Source organism: Lucilia cuprina, chromosome 5 (genome assembly GCF_022045245.1).
Source record: "Lucilia cuprina isolate Lc7/37 chromosome 5, ASM2204524v1, whole genome shotgun sequence".
Taxonomy (NCBI): Eukaryota; Metazoa; Arthropoda; class Insecta; order Diptera; family Calliphoridae; genus Lucilia; species Lucilia cuprina.
In genome coordinates, this window is record NC_060953.1 from 10,625,599 (window position 1) to 10,645,367 (window position 19,769).

The window sequence follows — 19,769 nt, forward strand, 5'->3', positions numbered from 1 at the left end:
GTCGAAAAGTCGACTTTGTAAATAAATGTGGAAAAAAGTCGGAAAGTCGCAAAAAGTCGGAAAGAGTCGAAAAAAGTCGAAAAGTCGAAAAAAGTCGAAAATAGTCGAAAAAAGTCGAAAATAGAAAGAAGTCGAAAAAACTCAAAAAATTGCAACAAATAGAAAAAATATAAATAAAATTTTTTTATTAATAATAATATAATGTTAAATGGCAACATTATAAATTTACGCTTTTGGCTTCGGAAAAAGTCGAAAAATATCGAAAAGTCGGAAAAAGTCGACTATTTATAAAATATTAAAAGTCGAAAAGTCGAAAAATCGACTTTTAATAAAATAAAAAAAGTCGAAAAATCGACTTTTAACTAAATGCAAAAAGTCGAAAGTCGACTTTTCATAAAATGCAAAAAGTCGAAAAGTCGACTTTTCATAAAATGCAAAAAGTCGAAAAGTCGACTTTTCATAAAATGCAAAAAGTCGAAAAGTCGACTTTTCGTTTCAACTATAGAACCCTAAAAAGAATACAATTTTGTTTAAAACCATTTTATTTTGGAGTTGATTGATACTTGTATGTAATTTATTTATTTTTGTAAGTATTATTAAAGTCAAATAAGTTAAATTCTATAATGCAACAATTTCACATCCTAATAACATCCAAATAAAGAACATCAAAATAACTTCCTAGGAATGACTTCAGATGTTGTGAATTTGGAATCAAATAAAAAAAACATCTCTCCTATGACAAGTCTATATTTAAATCATCAATTCTTCAGGAGTAAATTCTACTTCTTTTTCGCTTCTTTAGAAGTTCTTTTTTTTTTTTGCTAGGTACGCACAAATCAACTGGTTTACTGTGTAAACAAAACAATAATTTTCTCTTAAAATTTAAAAAATTTTGAGCATTATGTTTGTATAGTAGTATATTTGATGGGACTGTGTTTGTCATCTCTTATCAAAATAACTTAATAAACAACTAGTAAGAAATTATAATCGGGCGAGTATGACCATATAATAGCCTACACCTGTTACAAAAAAAAAAAAAAAATAAAATGTGATTTAGTTTTCATAATAAAACGTTTAAATTGAATTGTAACTTTCTATGGTCTTTTAAGTAAAATTTTTAAGGGGCTTTTTATAGGGGCTAGGGCCAAATAAGGTCCTATAATTATAGGGATCATGAGTGTCATCAAGGCTAATATAGAGCTAGGTTTTGTAGCTTTTTGTCGAGATACGAGATTTATGAACTTAATAGACCTATTCGGCGGGTTCAGTTGTATGGAGGCTAGGTGGAAAAATGGACCGATATCAACCATCGTGTTCTAAATTTCATAGAATTATCTTCAAAATTGCGACCTGTACTTTAATTACAAGGTTTACATGGACGGACGGACATAGCTAAATTGACTTAGAAAATGATTATGATTGTTATACCTTAAGTGGACCAATATAATTGTGCGTTACAAACATCAGCACAAACCCAATATACCCTCCCCACTAAAGTGGTTTAGGGTATAATAAGCTTTTGTTATAGTACTTGATTTGATTAACAAATAATATAATATATGTACTCAGTTATAATTCAGATTTCATATCGTGAGGTTGCTTGAAAGACGTGTAGTATATAAAATGATAACAAAGATGCAATTGAAACAATCAAAATATTTATTTAAATTAATAAATTACAACAAGTATTCAACACTTGTTGATGTTAAGGTAAGTTAAAAAAATACGTTTTGTACAAATTTTCAGGTGTTCGACTAATGTAGAATCTAGACTGCAGTATATTCTATAGCTTAATCTATAGTTTAGTCTATTGACTAGTCTAAAATCTTGTATATAGTAGGGTTCTATAAATCGACTTTCGAATAATCGAACAATCGACTTTTTGTCGAAAAGTCGAAGTCGACTATTTTGTTCCAAAAAAGTCGATAACTCGACTATCGTCTATGAAAAAAGTCGAAAAGTCAGAAAAAGTCGAAAAATCGGAAAAAGTCGGAAAGAGTTGAAAAAAATCGGAAAAAGTCGAAAAAAGTCGGAAAGAGTCGAAAAAAGTCGAAAAGTCGGAAAAAAATCGGAAAAAGTCGAAAAAAGTCGAAAAATCGACTTTTAATTAAATAAAAGTCGAAAAATCGACTTTTAACTAAAATCGAAAAGTCCACTTTTCATAAAATGGAAAAAGTCGAAAAGTCGACTTTTCATAAAATGCAAAAAGTCGAAAATTCCACTTTTCATAAAATGCAATAAGTCGAAAAGTCGACTTTTCATAAAATGCATAAAGTCGAAAAGTCCACTTTTCATAAAATGCAAAAAGTCGAAAAGTCAATTTTTCATAAAATGCAAAAAGTCGAAAAGTCGACTTTTTGTTTCAACTATAGAACCCTAGTATATAGTCTAGTCAATAGTCCATTCTATAGTCTAGTCTATAATATTTAAATTATAGATCAATCAACCAGCTTTGGAAACGTCTTATGTTAATAGTTTACAAGCAGAATGGTCTCAGGCAAAACCTTTTAAAACTCTGCCAGGACCAACTAAATTTCAAATGTTTCGTGGTTTTATGAAGGGGGGTGAATTTCATAGTTTAGCATTTGTTGATGTTTTAAAATTGCTGCGTAAACGTTATGGTGATATCTATTATATGCCTGGATTATTTGGCTTAAATTCTAATTTGATAACCTTTAAACTGGAGGATCATGAGAAAATATTTCGTACCGAAGGACCATATCCCATAAGACCAGGCAATGAACTTGTAAATTATTATCGTCTATCGAGAAAAGATAATTTTTATGTGGAAGAATATTTGGGAGTGGCAGGAAAGTAAGTTTTTTAACATAACTTCTAAAATTTTTTTTCTGAAAATTTTATCTTCTTTAGTGGCAAACAATGGGGAAAATTTAGACATGCAGTTAATCCGGTTTTAATGCAACCCAAAAATGCTAAACTTTATATGGATCCTATGCAAAAGGTTAATAATGAATTTGTACAAAGGTAATAATTACAATTTCAAAATAAAAAAATATTTATCATCTTTTTTTAAAAGAATTAAAGAAATACGTGATCCTAAGACCTTGGAAGTTCCCGGTACATTTATAAAAGATATAAATCGTTTATCTTTTGAATCTATAGCTGTTGTGGCTTTGGATAAGGAAATGGGTCTTATTAGAAATACTTCCATTACGCCCGAAGCTAAAGAGCTATTTGAGAATTTACAAATTTTTACCAGAGCTTTTTATGATTTGGGGATAAAACCCTCGATCTATAGATATATTAAAACGCCCACCTACAAACGTTTTGCAAAATCTATGGACACTATGTTTGATATTTGTTTCAAATATACCAATGAGGCTTTACAGCGTTTGGAAAAGCAAGGCGGTAATACTGAGGGCAATAGCGTTTTAGAAAAATTATTAAAAATTGATCGTAAAATCGCCATGATTATGTCTATAGATATGTTAATAGGTGGTGTGGAGGTTACTTCCTCCGTTTTATCGGCCCTTATTCTATGCTTGGCCAACAATGCAGAAAAACAACAGAAATTGCGTGAGGAAATCTTAAATACAATTGGCAAAAGTGAAAAATTAACCATAGAAAATACTAAACATTTGCCCTACCTTAGGGCATGCATAAAAGAAGCTCTACGTTTATATCCAGTTGTATTTGGAAATTTAAGAGCTACCGGCATGGATCTTTGTTTAAGTGGTTATCAAATACCAAAAAATACAAATGTGTTATTGCCTTCGAATTTATTGCTACAAAATGAGAGCTACTTTCCCAAACCCTCTGAATATATACCAGAGAGATGGTTACGTGTGGAGGACATGGAATTTAGTAATATGTCTGCAAAGAATATAAATCCGTTTACATTTTTACCCTTCGGCTTTGGTCCACGTTCATGTGTGGGCAAACGTATTGTCGATTTGGAAATGGAAATAACCATGGCTAATTTAGTGCGTAATTTTAAAATTGAATTTAATTATCCCAGTGAAAATGCTTTTAAAAGTTATTTTGTTAATTCACCTGTTATACCATTGAAATTTAAATTTAGTGATTTGAAATAAAGATTGTGCGAAAATTAAATGTCAAAAAGTCTACTGTGGTCAGCAGTTCTTATTGTTGTTAGGGTTCTATAGTTGAAACGAAAAGTCGACTTTTCGACTTTTTGCATTTTATGAAAAGTCGACTTTTCGACTTTTTGCATTTTATGAAAAGTCGACTTTTCGACTTTTTGCATTTTATGAAAAGTCGACTTTTCGACTTTTGGAATGCATTTTATGAAAAGTCGACTTTTTGCATTTAGTTAAAAGTCGATTTTTCGACTTTTAATATTTTATAAATAGTCGACTTTTCTACTTTTTCCGACTTTTCGACTATTTTCGACTTTTTCCGACTATTTTCGACTTTTTCCAACTTTTCGACTTTTTCCGACTTTTTGACTATTTTTGACTTTTTCCGACTTTTCGACTTTTTCCGACTTTTCGACTATTTTCGACTTTTTCCGACTTTTAGACTTTTTTCGGCTTTTTTCGACTTTTCGACTTTTTTCGACTCTTTTCGACTTTTTTCGACTTTTATTTACAAAGTCGACTTTTTGACTTTTTTCATAGACGATAGTCGAGTTATAGACTTTTTTGGAACAAAATAGTCGACTTTGACTTTTCGACTTTTTTCGACAAAAAGTCGATTGACTTTTTTCTACTTTTCGACTTTTTCCGACTTTTCGACACTTTTCGACTTTTTTCGACTTTTATTTACAAAGTCGACTTTTTGACTTTTTTCTTAGACGATAGTCGAGTTATAGACTTTTATGGAACCAAATAGTCGATTTTGACTTTTCGACTTTTTTCGACAAAAAGTCGATTGTTCGATTATTCGAAAGTCGATTTACAGAACCCTAATTGCTATAGTTAGTAACTGTATTTTTTAAAATAAAACTTATTTTTTCACCTTATTTACCTTTTGAAACTTTTGCTACCATATCCCTTGAAAAACAATCTGGCATTATTATAAAATGCAACCCTTCTTACAGCTGATAAGAATGACGTACTTTTTTTTAAAGAATGTATAGCAGAAAGAGAATCAAAGAAAAACAAGTGAATCATACAAAGAAAAATTACAGAACAATATTAAACAAATATTAATAAATATAAAAACTACAATTTAAAACATTTTTATATTTTCAATAATATTACCAAACAAATATTTCAAATTTTTCTGAGTGTTTAAAGTTAAGGCAGCAAACTGGGGAACGATATGTCTACGGCACAAATGGAAAGTAAGTTAAGGAAATAATTAAAGTTTAATTAAGGTGAAATTAATTATTATACATGTGTGTGTCTTATTAATTTAACTTTTTTACAGAACATTTGTTTAATCTAAAATTTGCGGTCAAAGAACTAGAACGCAATAGTAAAAAATGTGAAAAGGAAGAGAAACTGGAAAAAGCCAAAGCCAAAAAGGCCATACAAAAGGGAAATATGGATGTGGCACGAATACATGCCGAAAATGCCATAAGACAGAAAAATCAAGCAGTTAATTATTTGCGTATGAGTGCCCGAGTAGATGCTGTAGCTAGTCGTGTACAATCGGCATTGACCACACGTAAAGTGACGGGCTCAATGGCCGGCGTAGTCAAAGCTATGGATGCTGCCATGAAGGGTATGAATTTGGAGAAAATTTCTTCGTTAATGGAAAAATTCGAACAACAATTCGAAGATCTGGATGTGCAAAGTTCGGTTATGGAAAATACCATGTCCGATACGGTTACCACTTCAGTGCCTCAGGGTGATGTGGATAATCTATTGCAACAAGTGGCCGATGAGGCTGGGTATGTTTGACTTTTGTGTTTATTTCTTAAGAGAACTATGTTGTAATTCTCTTTATTTTTCAATAGTTTGGAACTCAACATGGAATTACCTAGTGGTGTACAATCATCGACCATTGGAGCTTCCACTCAAGTATCTCAGGAACAAGATGAATTAACCCAACGTTTAGCTCGTTTGAGACAAGCTGAATAAGTTGTTGTTTTATTGTTACCGTGTGTTAGGTGACTTGCTTGGCTTTTTTTGTAGTTTTGAATTAGAATTCACAAAATGAATTTGTATTTTTTATTTATATTTTGAATTTTACTTTATCAATACGTATTAAACTCACCCGATATGATAATTTGTTACAAGAAATTCTTATTTTAAACATAACAATGTATATGCTTAATTTAAAATACACGTCTCTTGTCAAAATACGTTATCTACAAGATTTTGACAATGTAACGGTAAAATAAAGAAAGTAAAAAAAAAAATAAAAAAAAAATATTTGACAGATTTTCTCATAAAACTTTAATGAGAAAATCCGTTTTTTTTTATTATAAAAGTCTTATCTAAAGAGAAAAATAGAATTATAGAAAAACTTTTTTTGTTTATTTTAGTAATAGTTCTACATTAACGAAAATCTTATCTTAAGTAAAAGTTTTCTACTATTAACTTTTACATCAATTTCTTAAAATTCTACTTAATTTAATTTATTAACCTTAAATATTCTAACATTAACTAGCAATCAAAGTAGCTGATCATTTTTCAAATTCAACTGTCGCTGCTGCATCATTAACAACTGTTGAGCCTGACTTTCTTGATAGCGTGTCTGTTCCAGCATATCTTGCACCTCGGCCAATGATGTATTATTGGCATTGTTGTTGTTGTTGGGTTTATCTTCACCATTTTTCTTAACACGCTGTTTGCGAACCTTTTTCTCCTTTTGATCTTGAGCATTACAATCTTTATTTTTGGGCTTAGGACCACGTTTCTGTTCAATTTTACGTTTAGGATGTGGTGCCACCATGGGCAGGGCACGCCAATTGTCGTTATGTTGATCTAAACGTCTTTTAAGTAGCTCAACATCACGTACACGTCTTCGTATAAGTTTTTTGATGGTGTTGATTCTGTTGGAAGAATGAAAGGAAGTAATATTATAAATGAATGTTGTTCCCTGGGATACTTTTTTTGTATATTTTACCTTAAAACATGTCTTTCATTTTCTGTTTGTATTTCCTGGCAACGTTGCAATAATTTATCCACAAATTGTTTATATTTTTGTTGTTTATCATCTAACAGCATCTTTTTCTCTGTATTTTTCCGATTATTTAATTTTATTTAATTTTCTGTAAATTTTTTTGTTTTTTTCACAACATTCATTGAAAGTTGATAACAAAACAAAACAGACGGTACAAAGAGTTACCAGATGATTTTTTAGTTAATTAAATAAAAACAGGGATTTATTATAGAAGGATTTGAAATTTAAAAAAATAGAAAATACTTAATAACTTAATTTATACATAAAATGAAAGATTGTGTTCTAATCTTTTAAGTTTGTTTATAAAGTTTTCAAAAGTCCTTTTTCAAAAAATGAAAAAGTTTAACAAAATATTTTCCCTTAGAAAAGTTTATTTCATATTGAAAATTTTTTCTTTAGTAAAGCTCTATCCATATTCAAAAAATTTTTCTTTAGAAAAGTTATTTCCATAGTGAATATTTCTTAGAAGAGTGCGTTTCGTATTGAACGATTTTTTTTTACAAAAGTTTATTGAAAAAGTATTGTTATTGTTTATTGAAAAAGTATTTAAGTGTAAATACTAAAAATATTGATTGATTTCGCCTATTTGTGAGATCTTAAGATCCTCCATAGGAGGATAGGGTCAAATATAGTCCGATCCTCGTAAAACTTGGAGAAAGGATTTGTTTTTAATTTTTTAAGATTTTTTTATCCATTCTTGCATAATTTCTCACACAACTGTTGTGCTTGCTCTATTTTGTTGTTATAAACAATATATTTGCTTCCAAAATCCCATTTTCTTATCTCTCGGATTCCGTTATAATTTAAAATCGTTAAAAATTTAAAAAATTAAACATAGTTGAAAACTTAGCCGGCAATACAGTCGATTTTAAGCCGCCACCGACATATTTAGTGTCAGTCGCCGCGGCCGTTAATATTTGTCGGCGCTGGGCTGTGAAAAAACATCAGCAAAAAAATGTAAACTCTTTAAGAGTTTTTCTTTCATTGTATTTGTATAGCAAACAAACAAATTTATAAGAAATTAAAAGAGATGTCAACCGGCGCTCCAAATAATAATAATGCTGCATCCTCCAATAATAGTGGTAGTAAAACAACAACAACAAATTCAACGTCCTCAACGAAAGTTCCTGCTGGTAACGAAAAGTCTAATAATGTAACAACAACACAGAATGCCAATACCTCAACAGCTGCCATTCTCAAATCGTATCGAGAAATTATTAAAGATCCCAAAAGTCTTGACGAGGCTGCCAACTATTTATATCAGACGCTATTAGATGATGCCATTGTTGGTGTCTTTATTGAAATACATCATTTACGCAAGACTGGAAATTTGACAGCACTCGATGGAGTGCCGGACGAAGAAGCCGAGACCTCATCATTTCGCATTGTTGATATGCCAAATTTTGATATATTTGGCATTTCCACCGCCAAAAAACCTATGGACTGCACCTGCCCCAACTGTGATAGGCCTGTGTCGGCGGCTCGCTTTGCTCCCCATCTCGAAAAGTGTATGGGCATGGGTCGTATATCGTCACGCATAGCTAGCCGTCGTCTGGCCACCAAGGAGAGCAACAGTGCTAGCTCGTCTTCCTCCTCGTCGTACCTGCAAACAAATGCCGGCAGTGATGACGAGGACGATGTTGACTGGTCGTCAGAGAAACGACGCAAGAAGTCAAGTCAAAATTCCCGCAACAATGGTTCCAAGAAAAATAATGGCAAAACATTCTAAAAACTTTTCATTTAATTTTAAAAAAGAAAACACACACACAAACGTATGCCATAAGCGTTTTTAGTGTATGAGCTTGCTGCTGCTCTCCTACCACCAATGAACATGTACCATGTACTAGGACAAGAATACAAAAAAAAATTATTAATTATTATGCTATAGTGAAACATGTAATTTCTTTTTTTTAAACAACTACTATTTAGTTTAATTTATATTAAATGTATATTATTTTTTTAGTTTGTAAATGATATTTATATTTACATATGTACAATATCAACAATTTCATCTTTAGATTTTTCTTTTTTTTTATATAGATATATATTAATGTGTAAATTGTAAGGAATATTAACTAACTTGGTATTTATTTAGATTTGTAAACAACAAGAGAGATGGATGATGATTATGATGATGATGTTTTCGGAAAAAACTTGTTAAATTAAAAAAAATTACAAATTGAAAATGCAAACTTTTTTGAATTTAATGATATTTAATGAGATCGCAGATGAATTGGCCAGACATGGTTCAAAGCTTGATCTTAATAGTAGGGCGAGTTCTGTAAAACCCTCTATATGTTATTACTAAAGACTGAATCAAAAACTCTACCAACCGATCCTGGCAATGTAGGCTGAATTGCATGGTTTCTAGGGCAATATGGCCGGTTATTCAGATGACGGACAATGGAGATTTCTCTTCCATTTCCACTTTCTTTCTGTAATCCTGTATGAAAGGAAATTCTTACTTTACTATCTTTTACTCTCTATCTTACTTTTCTATCTTCTCACTAACATTCTTGTTCTTTATTCTTCATTAAAGAGAATCACAATGGACCCCTTCAATGAATTGACCAGACAGGATTCAGAGCTTGTTCTTAATAGTAGGGCGAGTTCTGTAAAACCCCCTATTTATTATTACTATAGACTAAATCAAAAACTCTACCAACCGATCCTGGCAATGTATGCTGAATTGCATGGTTTCTAGGGCAATATGGCCAAAATTAAACCCAAAAGCAATTAGTATACTATTAGGAATGAACAGGAAGAGTATAAGGACTTTAGTAGGGGTAATAACTGGCCACTGCGTATTAAGGGTAACTGGGTCGGTAACACGCAGGATTTTTGTAGGATGTGTGAGGACGAAGAGGTACTGGAAACTGTATGCAGCTGTCCCAGAGTACAGAGTCTCAGACTGAAGCGACTAGGTAGAAGATTCCACGAAAAACTGGCAGATGTAGCAGGATGTGACATAGGCTTCATCAGGGCAACATCTTGGTTATTCAGATGACGAACAATGGTGATTTCCTTTCCATTTCCACTTTCTTTCTGTAATCCTGTATGGAGGGAAATTCTTACTTTACTCTCTTTTACTCTTTATCTTACTTTTCTATCTTCTCACTAACATTCTTGTTCTTTATTCTTCATTAAAGAGAATCACAATGGACCCCTTCAATGAATTGACCAGACAGGATTCAGAGCTTGTTCTTAATAGTAGGGCGAGTTCTGTAAAACCCCCTATTTATTATTACTATAGACTAAATCAAAAACTCTACCAACCGATCCTGGCAATGTATGCTGAATTGCATGGTTTCTAGGGCAATATGGCCAAAATTAAACCCAAAGCAATTACTATACTATTAGGAATGAACAGGAAGAGTATAAGGACTTTAGTAGGGGTAATAACTGGTCACTGCGTATTAAGGGTTACTGGGTCGGTAACACTCAGGATTTTTGTAGGTTGTGTGAAGACGAAGAGGTACTGGAAACTGTATGCAGCTGTCCCAGAGTACAGAGTCTCAGACTGAAACGACTAGGTAGAAGATTCCACGAAAAACTGGGAGATGTAGCAGGATGTGACATAGGCTAATATAAGGGCAACATCTTGGTTATTCAGATGACGAACAATGGAGATTTCCCTTCCATTTCCACTTTCTTTCTGTAATCCTGTATAAAGCAGCGAAACACAGTGAGCTCTCGTATGAGCTCTCTTGTACTCTCTTTTTCACACACGTACGTATGTTTACACATGTAAAAAAACTGGTCAGAGAACAAAATTTATATTCTCTGCCTATCGCTGGTATAAGGAGAAATTCCTACTTTTCTCACTTTTACTCTCTATCTTACTTTTCTATCTTCTCTCTAACATTCTTGTTTTTTATTCTTCATTAAAGAGAATCTCAATGGACCCCTTGGATCTCAGAGTGGATGTATACCAGCGAAACACAGTGAGCTCTCAAATGAGCTCTCTTGTACTCTCTTTTTCACACACGTACGTATGTTCGCACATGTAAAAAAACTGGTCAGAGAACAAAATTTATATTCTCTGCCTATCGCTGATGGGTATCTTGGTTTAATCAAAAACATTTTTCTTCAAATTTTTGTTAAAAGTGCATTTTTATTATTGTAAAATATATAAATTTTATTAAGTGCAATCTCTCGAATAGTATTCAAATGCTAATTGCACATAGAATAAGTAAAATTAAAAGCAGAACTTTTGGATTCGAGCAAAAGTTTAATTCAAAATTTTGCAAAAATGTAAATTTTATCTAAAACTTCTAATTCAATAAGTCCAAAAACAGTTTCTGAATTCCTGAATCGATTTAGAAATTTTGCCCAAAATACTTGATTCTATATGCTTAGGAAACCAACTTAGGTAGTGTCTTATCTTTGCCCACTATTCTAGATAATTGTTTTTCCACATCCTTTATGTATTTATCGGGTAAACATGCTTCTCGCATAGCATTTAACTTAGCCGTTATTACCGCTCTTATATTAGCATCACGTTGTCGTTCACTTTCACGCCAAGCTGATGCTTGATTCTTTTCTAATTCCTGTAAACTGCGACGTTTCATTTCATTATCACCGATTTGTTGGATAATATCACGACGATAACATTTACGTCGACATTCCCTCAGTTCATCTTCGCGTTTTTGCTTAGCTTCGGCTTCTTTTAACGTTTCGATGAGAGTATTGAACTCCTGTTCGGCTCTGGCGATTTGTAATGCCTGACGATGTTTGGTCTCTTGCATTTGACGTTCTCGAGCCTCGGCCAATTCTTTTTCGATTTGTTTTTTACGCACGGCAGCCTCTTTTTCTTTGCGACGATATTCTCTCTCAATTCTCTCCTGTTCTCTGAGGTAAGACATCTCCTCACGATCGGATTTTGATTGTAAGATTTTCTCTGCCAAATTATAAATACGTTGTTGCTTGCGTTCCAGCTCTTCTTTCGCTAACTTTTGTTCAGCCTGTAAGGCTTTCATGCGTTCTTCTTTGGCTCTCATATAGGCCGCTATTCTCATTTCTGCCTCACGTTCTTGTTCGCACAGCATGCGCCTGAAAGTGGTTGACATTTCCACCACTTTGGCCAAGTCATCGCGATATTTTAAACGTCTCTCTTTAGCCAATTTCGCTTGTCTTTCATCATCTCTCTTAATAACTTCATTGGCTTTGCGCAACATAATAGCTTCCTCTTCTATGCGTTCTGCTTCTAAAAATCTAGCATTTTCTCTTTCATTTAATTGTTTCTTAATCTCATGGGCATATTTTTGCTTCTCCTCATGTAGTCTTTCATATTTAGCATCTTCTTCACTTAAAGCCTTCTTAGCACGATCAATAACTTGTTTCTCCAAACGTTGCTCATCTTTTCTCAATTCTTTTTGTAGCTCATATTTCTCTTGCACCTGAGCATCACGTACCGCATGACATTTGGCATCCAATATAATACGATTGGCTTTTTTCACCTCCTCCTCCTGTTCGTGTTTGGCCAAGAAAGCTCTTTCCAAAACCTTAAGCTTTTCATTAGGTTCTTGCCCCTCTAAGCCCCTGCTTAACTCTTCTTCCTTTTTTTTACGTGCCTCATCGATTTGCTTGAAATATTGTTTGGTACGTTCGGTTTCCTCTTCCAAACGTTTCATTTCCTGCTCCCTCAACATAAGAGCATTCAAACGGTCCTCGAGTGTTACAACTTTAGCAGCCGATTTTAAACGATTAAACTCCTGCACTGGTAGCGCAACTTTTTTCTCTATCTTAAAACGATTTCTCTTTACGGCATTACCGTTTCTTAACGCAGGCTCCTTTTGAACTCCTGGCGAACTATAATCACCTGAGGGGCCAGCAGTTTTAGCTCTACGTACAGGTCTATCACCCAACAATGGTTCATACGAACGTCTATTATAGGCCGAGAAACAGGGCATTTTTTCTAAATAGTTTTCTCGTGATGAAAAATATTGTAAAAATTTGAAAATATATTTTATTTAAAACCGATATTTAAAGTTTTTGGACAGAGAATGGAAAGTATAAAGTATAACTGTGTAAATGGTTGCTAAATAACAACTTTAGTTTTTCTATCGTACTGCTATCGAACAATCTTTTCTAAAAGGTTTCTATTTGGGCTGCCATAGTAATGGCAAAAAGTTGAAAGCGTTACCTAGGTTAACAATTAACTGTTATTATACATAATTCTAACATGGACTGTTAAATCCTATAGTCTAGACTGTAAAGTATAGATTAGACATTAGATTAGACTATGGAATAGACTGGCCTAAAGATTAGAGTAAACTATTGATCAGATATTAGACAAGAACATATTATTACTATACCACAAGGTAACATTTTGTCACCTTTACTCTGGGTTACCACGATTAATAGTCTCCTAAGGACCCTAACTGAGACAGGGCTTAGACCTGTCGTAATACTTTTAAAGGGAAAGGATCCAAATTACTTGTGTAGAAGAACTTAGGATGTTTTCAATACGACCTTTTACTCGACTCAACCGAGAGGCCTCAATGTTAAACCTGCGAAGACGAAAATCTTTCTGGGCGAGAAGATAACGGTGACAGACAAAGTTAAGTACTTACGTGTAATCCTCGATCGAAAATTAAAACGGAGACACCACATAGAGGATAGGATCAACAAAGCACATCGGTGCTGCGCGATATGTAGGAGAACTATAGGCATGAAATGGGGTCTTAGTCATACTATGACAAATTGGTTTTATAAAAGTGCTTGTGTTGTAAAAATCTGGTGGAAGGCTTTGAACAAAAAGTGTAAAATCAAACTACTACAGGGCGTTCAGCGTACATGCTGCTTGGGTATAAGTTTTGCCTACTTCAACCAAAGATCTGGAAACGTTGCTGATATTCCACCCTCTGAAACATTTTTATGATATGAGGCGGCGTTTACAGCCGAATGGTTCTTAACTTTAGGCGAACTGGATAAAAAGCGGTTATAGGTCATCAATGTATACTGGATACATTGGAAGGTTATACACAATCATTGGTAGTGTCTGATCGCATACCAGATACAAAATATGTGAGAAACTTTAAAAACACTGATCCCAGATATAATGTCTTGGTCAAGCGAAAAACTAGAGCGAATGCCAGCAGGAAAAGTTCCGGTCAATAACGGAATGTGTTAATTGGTTTAGAAAAAATATGGCGCCCAAAGCTCTTAATATATTTACCGATAGCTAGAAGACAATTTGGGCGATATTAGGTGATAGGAGTAAATCTAAGACAGCTTTAACTGAAAACTCTCCCAGAGATACGGTTTACATTATGTGGGTGCTAGACCACTCGATAGTAATTGGTTACGAAAGGGCGAATGTAACAGATTTAAAGTGAAGGAAGTTCGATGTAGTTAACCTGACCAACGCAAAACCATTCGACGCAACAATAGCTGAATGAAAAATATGGGTCAGAGAATCCCATAAGGCCGTTTGGAATATGGCTATAGACAAGTCTAAAGCTATTTAATAGACAAGTCTAGAATATAAACTAGACTACAGACTATACTATAGACAAGATTATAACCTACAATATAGAATAGACTATAGCCCTTATATGGAATAAACTATAGACCTTCTATCGACTAAACTGTAGACTATAGAGTTTCATTGCGATACAAATGGTTACAAGTCAATTTTAGACGTTTAAGACATTTTTTGAAGGGGGGTTTGTATGGGTGCTAGGGTCAAATAAGGGCCGATCCTAACGAAAATCTGCAGTGTCATTTATACTTATATAGAACTTATTTGTGCAAATTTTCAGAGAGATAATAAAATATTTGAAGTAATTATAACATAAAAAGTTCAAATCGGGATGTACGGTTGTATGGGGAATAGGTGAAATAATGGATCGATTTCAACCATTTTCAATAGGCTTCGTCCCTGTGCCAAAAAACATGCTTGGTTTAAATTTCATCAAATTATCTTGAACATTGCGGCCTGTACCTTGCGCACAAGGTTTACATGGACAGCCAGCCGGACAGACGGACAGACGGACGGACATGTCTTAATCGACTCAAAAAATGATTCTGAATCGATCGGTATACTTTAAGGTGGGTATTGGACCAATATTTCTGTATGTTACAAACATCAGCACAAACGTATAATACCTTCCCCACTATAGTGGTGTAGGGTATAAAAATCTTCAGTTAAATTTTAAAAAATTATTTTTTAAACACTTTTTTTAATAAAAATTTAAGTATCACAATTGCTGCTATATCCTAAATCGATTAAACGGCATAAACTTTAACATAGTCAATTTGTAAAGTCTCATTACCGGACCATTTTAATTTGCCACTATTAATATAACGCCAGAAATCACGTATCGATCTGGGTGAGGTATTCGACCAGGGTTTATTATCTGGCTGCTGTAAATTATCGGGAAAATATATATGACCACCCACGGAAACGCCAAAAGTAATGAAAAACTAAAAGAAATGAAATTGAAAACAACTGATAAGATTTCCAGATTTTAAAGAAAAGTCATACTTACGAAATTATTACTTGTATTTAACTGCTCCAGATTTCCCGTAATTGTGCCATATTTAATACCATCCACTTCCATTGTGATTTCATTTGATTTCCAAGTCAACGTATAAATATGGAAATCATTGCCAAAATGTTCTTTTGAGGCTTTTTGTTCAAAATGTGTTTCATTTTTCTCCACATCTATTACAAGGCCAGCATATAGAATTTTACCACTAAGATCGATATTATCGGTGGTTAATAGTTCTTCATTACCTCGGGCAAAGGCAATATGTATTTGCTTTTCACTTAAAGCGTCATCGTTTCGTAACATCAAATCTAGTTTGGGAAAATTAAAATTTGTTTCTTATATAACCTGGTTAATAATCTGTTATGCTACATACACGGTAAAATCCATTCTCCTTTTGGTAGTTTCGCCTTAACCTCAATTCGTCCATATTGAAATTGAAACGTGTTCTTGGTATAAATTTGTGATGAATTGAATGGTGGTACAAATATGAAATGAGGTTGAGGTATTAATTCACATTCCTTTTTACGATTAGCAAATGCCGTACATCTAGAACCAAAATTCAATTTAGCCTCCTTCATATTCTCTTGTGTCAATTTGGGACGTATATTTAAATAGCCTTCATGTATGAAAATATTTTCGGCATGATTATCGAATACAACAAATTCTTCTGAATCGGTACCAATCAAACGATGTCTTATATCGTAACGCCATTTGTTCATATTTAATTGTGAATTATCGAAATTATCTTCGAATATCAATTGACCCTGACATAAATTGGACATACCTAAGACGATCGTTTGGGCTTTTTCACATTCTACCGCAACGCGAGTATCGCCACAATTTTCATTGTTATTCTGAAGTGTTGGTGCCGCCTTAATGCCAACCGTATTCTCTCCAATTACTATATATTGATAGGACGTATAGGCTTCGCCGCGATAATTGACCAATAAAGAAATGTTTACTTTATCTTGGGATGTTAGGACTTTTGATGTTTGTGTTGTTGTCCAGTCGGGTTGAGGTTCAAAGAGTAGATCCATTAGCGTGGGACACTCATCGTTTATTTTGATAATGTAAAAAACTTGTTTTAGGCCCGGTTCGTCTGAAAATTTTTACAAATTGGTTAATACATGATTATAAAGTTCAACAGTTCAAGAATAGTTTAACATTAGTAAAGTTCTAGTTCAGTTCTTGTTCAGTTCTAGTTCAGTTCTAGTTCAGTTCTAGTTCAGTTCTAGTTCAGTTCTAGTTCAGTTCTAGTTCAGTTCTAGTTCAGTTCTAGTTCAGTTCTAGTTCTGTTCTAGTTCAGTTCTAGTTCAGTTCAAGTTCAGTTCTAGTTCAGTTCTAGTTCAGTTCTAGTTCAGTTCTAGTTCAGTTCTAGTTCAGTTCTAGTTCAGTTCTAGTTCAGTTCTTGTTCAGTTATAGTTCAGTTCTAGTTCAGTTCTAGTTCAGTTCTAGTTCAGTTCTAGTTCAGTTCTAGTGCAGTTCTAGTTCAGCTCTAGTTCAGTTCTAGTTTAGATCTAGTTCAGTTCTAGTTCAGTTCTAGTTTAGTTCAGTTCAATTCTAATTCAGTTCTAATTCAGTTCTAGTTCAGTTCTAGTTCAGTTTTAGTTCAGTTCTAGTTCAGTTCCAGTTCAGATCTAGTTCAGTTCTAGTTTAGATCTAGTTCAGTTCTAGTTCAGTTCTAGTTCAGTTCTAGTTCAGTTCTAGTTCAGTTCTAGTTCAGTTCTATTTCAGTTCTAGTTCAGTTCTAGTTTAGTTCTAGTTCAGTTCTAGTTTAGTTCAGTTCTAGTTTAGTCCAGTTCTAGTTCAGTTCTAGTTCAGTTCTAGTTCAGTTCTAGTTAAGCTCTAGTTCAGTTCTAGTTAAGTTCTACTTCAGTTCTAATTCAGTTCTAGTTCAGTTCTAGTTCAGTTCTAGTTCAGTTCTAGTTCAGTTCTAGTTCAGTTCTAGTTCAGTTCTAGTTCAGTTCTAGTTCAGTTCTAGTTCAGTTCTAGTTCAGTTCTGGTTCAGTCCTAGTTTAGTCCTACTTTAGTCCTAGTTTAGTCCTAGTTTAGTCCTAGTTCAGTTCTAGTTCAGTTCTAGTTCAGTTCTACTTCAGTTTTAGTTCAGTTCTAGTTCAGTTCTAGTTCTGTTCAAGATTAGTTCTAGTTCAGTTTTAGTTAAGTTCTAGTTCAGTTCTAGTTCAGTTGTAGTTCAATTCTAGTTCAGTTCTAGTTCAGTTCTACTTCAGTTCTAATTCAGTTCTAGTTTAGTCCTAGTTCAGTCCTAGTTAGTCCTAGTTTAGTTCTGGTTCAGTTCTAGTTCAGTACTAATTAAGTTCTAGCTCAGATATAGCTCAGATATAGTTCAGTTCTATTTCAGTTCTATTATTCTTCTTGTACAGAAAATCGGTATTTATAAAGTTATTAACAGCTTATTTATGGTTTATTATGCACTTTTCACACAGTAACTCAACAACTTTAATAATCGTTTATTATTGTAAGTCCCCTGGTATAATACTGTTTAATAATTTGTTTGTTAAATAAGTAATTACATATTCTTTCTATAGTTTTATAGTTTTTTTATTTTCTTTTTATTTTCTTCACTTTTGTAACAAAGTTTTAGTTTATAAAATACACTTCCGGTTTTTCTCAAACAATTCTTTAACTTTTTTGCCAAATTCCCTTAATTTTTACCTTTTAAAGTCAAAGAAAATCCCTTATCTATTAAATTTAATTCAACATTAGGTACTTCATAACATAAACAAATTGTAAAGAAAAGAATACTATTTATTATAAAAAAATTTATAAACTTTATCATCTTTCGTATGTGATTTATAATATTATGAAAAAAAACACAAAGATTTCGAGGTAGCGAAAAAATAGCGCGTTCCTTAGTTTAAGACTTGATAACTATGACTAACTTGTAACGACAAAATTAAGATGTTTGATACTATTGTTGTGCTTGCTCCCTCGTTATGCATTTGGGAGCCCGGTTTAAACTTGTTTTTTTTTTTTCAATGAGTATATTGAGAGCTTTGAACTTGAACTTGCAGAGCGGTGGTTTGAAGCCATACAAAGAGCTGTATTTAAAATGTTCTTTAGATCAGAGAGTATTTTTTAAAGCTGCTTTATAAAAGGGGATTTTTTCAGAACTTTGCTGAAATTTTGCGACATTAGTAAATAATTTTTGTACCGTAATTTTTAAAAAGTCAAGTTTTAGTTTAGTTCTCTCTAAGATTTAGTTTAGTTGTAGTTCAGCTTTAGTTCAGTTCTAGTTCAGTTTTAGTTTAGTTCTAGTTCAGTTCTAGTTTAGTTCTAGTTCAGTTTTAGTTCAGTTCTAGTTCAGTTCTAGTTCAGTTCTAGTTCAGTTCTAGTTCAGTTGTAGTTCAGTTCTAGTTTAGTTCTAATCAGTTCTACTTCAGTTCAGTTCGAGTTCAGTTCTAGTTCAGTTCGAGTTCAGTTCTAGTTCAATTCTAGTTCAGTTCTAGTTCAGTTCTAGTACAGTTCTAGTTCAGTTCTAGTTCAGTTCTAGTTCAGTTCTAGTTTAGTTCTAGTTCAGTTCTAGTTCAGTTCTATGTCAGTTCCTGTTCAATTCTAGTTTAGTTCTAGTTAAGCTCTGAACTAGAACAGTTCTAGTTTAGTTCTAGTTCAGTTCTAGTTCAGCTCTGAACTAGAACAGTTCTAGTTTAGTTCTAGTTCAGTTCTAGTTCAGTTCTAGTTCAGTTCTAGTTCAGTTCTAGTTCAGTTCTAGTTCAGTTCTAGTTCAGTTCTAGTTCTGTTCTAGTTAGGTTCTAGTTTCGTTCTTGTTTAGTTCAAGTTCATTTATAGTTCAGTTCTAGTTCTGTTTTTATTCTGTTCTAGTTCTGTTTTAATTCTGTTCTAGTTCTGTTCTAGTTCTTTTCTAGTTCTGTTCTAGATCTGTTCTAGTTCTGTTCTAGTTCTGTTTTAGTTCTGTTCTAGTTCTGTTCTAGTTCTGTTCTTGTTCTGTTCTAGTTCTGTTCTAGTTCTGTTCTAGTTCTGTTCTAGTTCTGTTCAAGTTCTGTTCTAGTTCTGTTCTAGTTCTGTTCTAGTTCTGTTCTAGTTCTGTTCTAGTTCTGTTCTAGTTCTGTTCTAGTTCTGTTCTAGTTCTGTTCCAGTTCTGTTCTAGTTCTGTTCTAGTTCTGTTCTAGTTCTGTTCTAGTTCTTTCCTAGTTCTGTTCTAGTTTTGTTCTAGTTCTGTTCTAGTTCTGTTCT

The 19,769-nt window shown here is 33.2% G+C and overlaps 6 protein-coding genes across 6 annotated transcripts; 3 read left to right on the plus strand and 3 right to left on the minus strand.

Annotated features, from left to right (window-relative positions):
* The first annotated feature begins 1,573 nt into the window (after window positions 1-1,573).
* LOC111683819 (probable cytochrome P450 12c1, mitochondrial) lies at window positions 1,574-4,064 on the plus strand. The gene is made up of 4 exons (XM_023445935.2): window positions 1,574-1,710; window positions 2,438-2,814; window positions 2,872-2,985; window positions 3,038-4,064. The coding sequence occupies exons 1-4, from the start codon at window positions 1,624-1,626 to the stop codon at window positions 4,053-4,055; spliced, it is 1,596 nt and encodes a 531-aa protein (XP_023301703.2). The 5' UTR covers window positions 1,574-1,623; the 3' UTR covers window positions 4,056-4,064.
* A 1,004-nt stretch (window positions 4,065-5,068) lies between these two features.
* On the plus strand, window positions 5,069-6,191 carry LOC111683817 (charged multivesicular body protein 1b). Its single transcript, XM_023445933.2, has 3 exons — window positions 5,069-5,269; window positions 5,356-5,821; window positions 5,888-6,191. Exons 1-3 carry the CDS (start codon window positions 5,248-5,250, stop codon window positions 6,009-6,011), a joined length of 612 nt encoding a protein of 203 aa, XP_023301701.1. The 5' UTR covers window positions 5,069-5,247; the 3' UTR covers window positions 6,012-6,191.
* Window positions 6,192-6,388: 197 nt separating this feature from the next.
* Window positions 6,389-7,187, minus strand: LOC111683818. The gene is made up of 2 exons (XM_023445934.2): window positions 7,003-7,187; window positions 6,389-6,928 (listed from the first exon to the last, which is right to left on the minus strand). The coding sequence occupies exons 1-2, from the start codon at window positions 7,101-7,103 to the stop codon at window positions 6,547-6,549; spliced, it is 483 nt and encodes a 160-aa protein (XP_023301702.2). The 5' UTR covers window positions 7,104-7,187; the 3' UTR covers window positions 6,389-6,546.
* Window positions 7,188-7,968: 781 nt separating this feature from the next.
* Window positions 7,969-8,911, plus strand: LOC111683824 (SAGA-associated factor 11 homolog). The gene has a single exon (XM_023445939.2). It carries the CDS (start codon window positions 8,090-8,092, stop codon window positions 8,786-8,788), a length of 699 nt encoding a protein of 232 aa, XP_023301707.2. The 5' UTR covers window positions 7,969-8,089; the 3' UTR covers window positions 8,789-8,911.
* A 2,213-nt stretch (window positions 8,912-11,124) lies between these two features.
* Window positions 11,125-14,408, minus strand: LOC111683831 (cilia- and flagella-associated protein 45). The gene has a single exon (XM_023445947.2). The coding sequence runs from the start codon at window positions 12,969-12,971 to the stop codon at window positions 11,415-11,417; it is 1,557 nt and encodes a 518-aa protein (XP_023301715.2). The 5' UTR covers window positions 12,972-14,408; the 3' UTR covers window positions 11,125-11,414.
* Window positions 14,409-15,210: 802 nt separating this feature from the next.
* On the minus strand, window positions 15,211-18,453 carry LOC111683830 (gram-negative bacteria-binding protein 2). The gene is made up of 4 exons (XM_023445946.2): window positions 18,231-18,453; window positions 15,931-16,656; window positions 15,555-15,865; window positions 15,211-15,489 (listed from the first exon to the last, which is right to left on the minus strand). The coding sequence occupies exons 1-4, from the start codon at window positions 18,352-18,354 to the stop codon at window positions 15,292-15,294; spliced, it is 1,359 nt and encodes a 452-aa protein (XP_023301714.2). The 5' UTR covers window positions 18,355-18,453; the 3' UTR covers window positions 15,211-15,291.
* Between the last annotated feature and the right edge of the window lie 1,316 nt (window positions 18,454-19,769).

Coding starts and splice junctions, on each gene's coding strand:
- LOC111683824 (XM_023445939.2), top strand. CDS start 8,090: ATGTCAACCGGCGCTCCAAATAATAATAATGCTGCATCCTCCAATAAT.
- LOC111683830 (XM_023445946.2), bottom strand. CDS start 18,354: ATGATAAAGTTTATAAATTTTTTTATAATAAATAGTATTCTTTTCTTT. Junction 16,657..18,230: donor ATTTTCTTTGACTTTAAAAG/GTAAAAATTAAG, acceptor AAAAATTTTCAG/ACGAACCGGGCCTAAAACAA. Junction 15,866..15,930: donor AGGAGAATGGATTTTACCGT/GTATGTAGCATA, acceptor TTCCCAAACTAG/ATTTGATGTTACGAAACGAT.
- LOC111683817 (XM_023445933.2), top strand. CDS start 5,248: ATGTCTACGGCACAAATGGAAA. Junction 5,270..5,355: donor GTCTACGGCACAAATGGAAA/GTAAGTTAAGGA, acceptor ACTTTTTTACAG/AACATTTGTTTAATCTAAAA. Junction 5,822..5,887: donor CAAGTGGCCGATGAGGCTGG/GTATGTTTGACT, acceptor ATTTTTCAATAG/TTTGGAACTCAACATGGAAT.
- LOC111683818 (XM_023445934.2), bottom strand. CDS start 7,103: ATGCTGTTAGATGATAAACAACAAAAATATAAACAATTTGTGGATAAA. Junction 6,929..7,002: donor AATGAAAGACATGTTTTAAG/GTAAAATATACA, acceptor TTCTTCCAACAG/AATCAACACCATCAAAAAAC.
- LOC111683831 (XM_023445947.2), bottom strand. CDS start 12,971: ATGCCCTGTTTCTCGGCCTATAATAGACGTTCGTATGAACCATTGTTG.
- LOC111683819 (XM_023445935.2), top strand. CDS start 1,624: ATGATAACAAAGATGCAATTGAAACAATCAAAATATTTATTTAAATTA. Junction 1,711..2,437: donor CAACACTTGTTGATGTTAAG/GTAAGTTAAAAA, acceptor TTTAAATTATAG/ATCAATCAACCAGCTTTGGA. Junction 2,986..3,037: donor AATAATGAATTTGTACAAAG/GTAATAATTACA, acceptor TTTTTTTAAAAG/AATTAAAGAAATACGTGATC.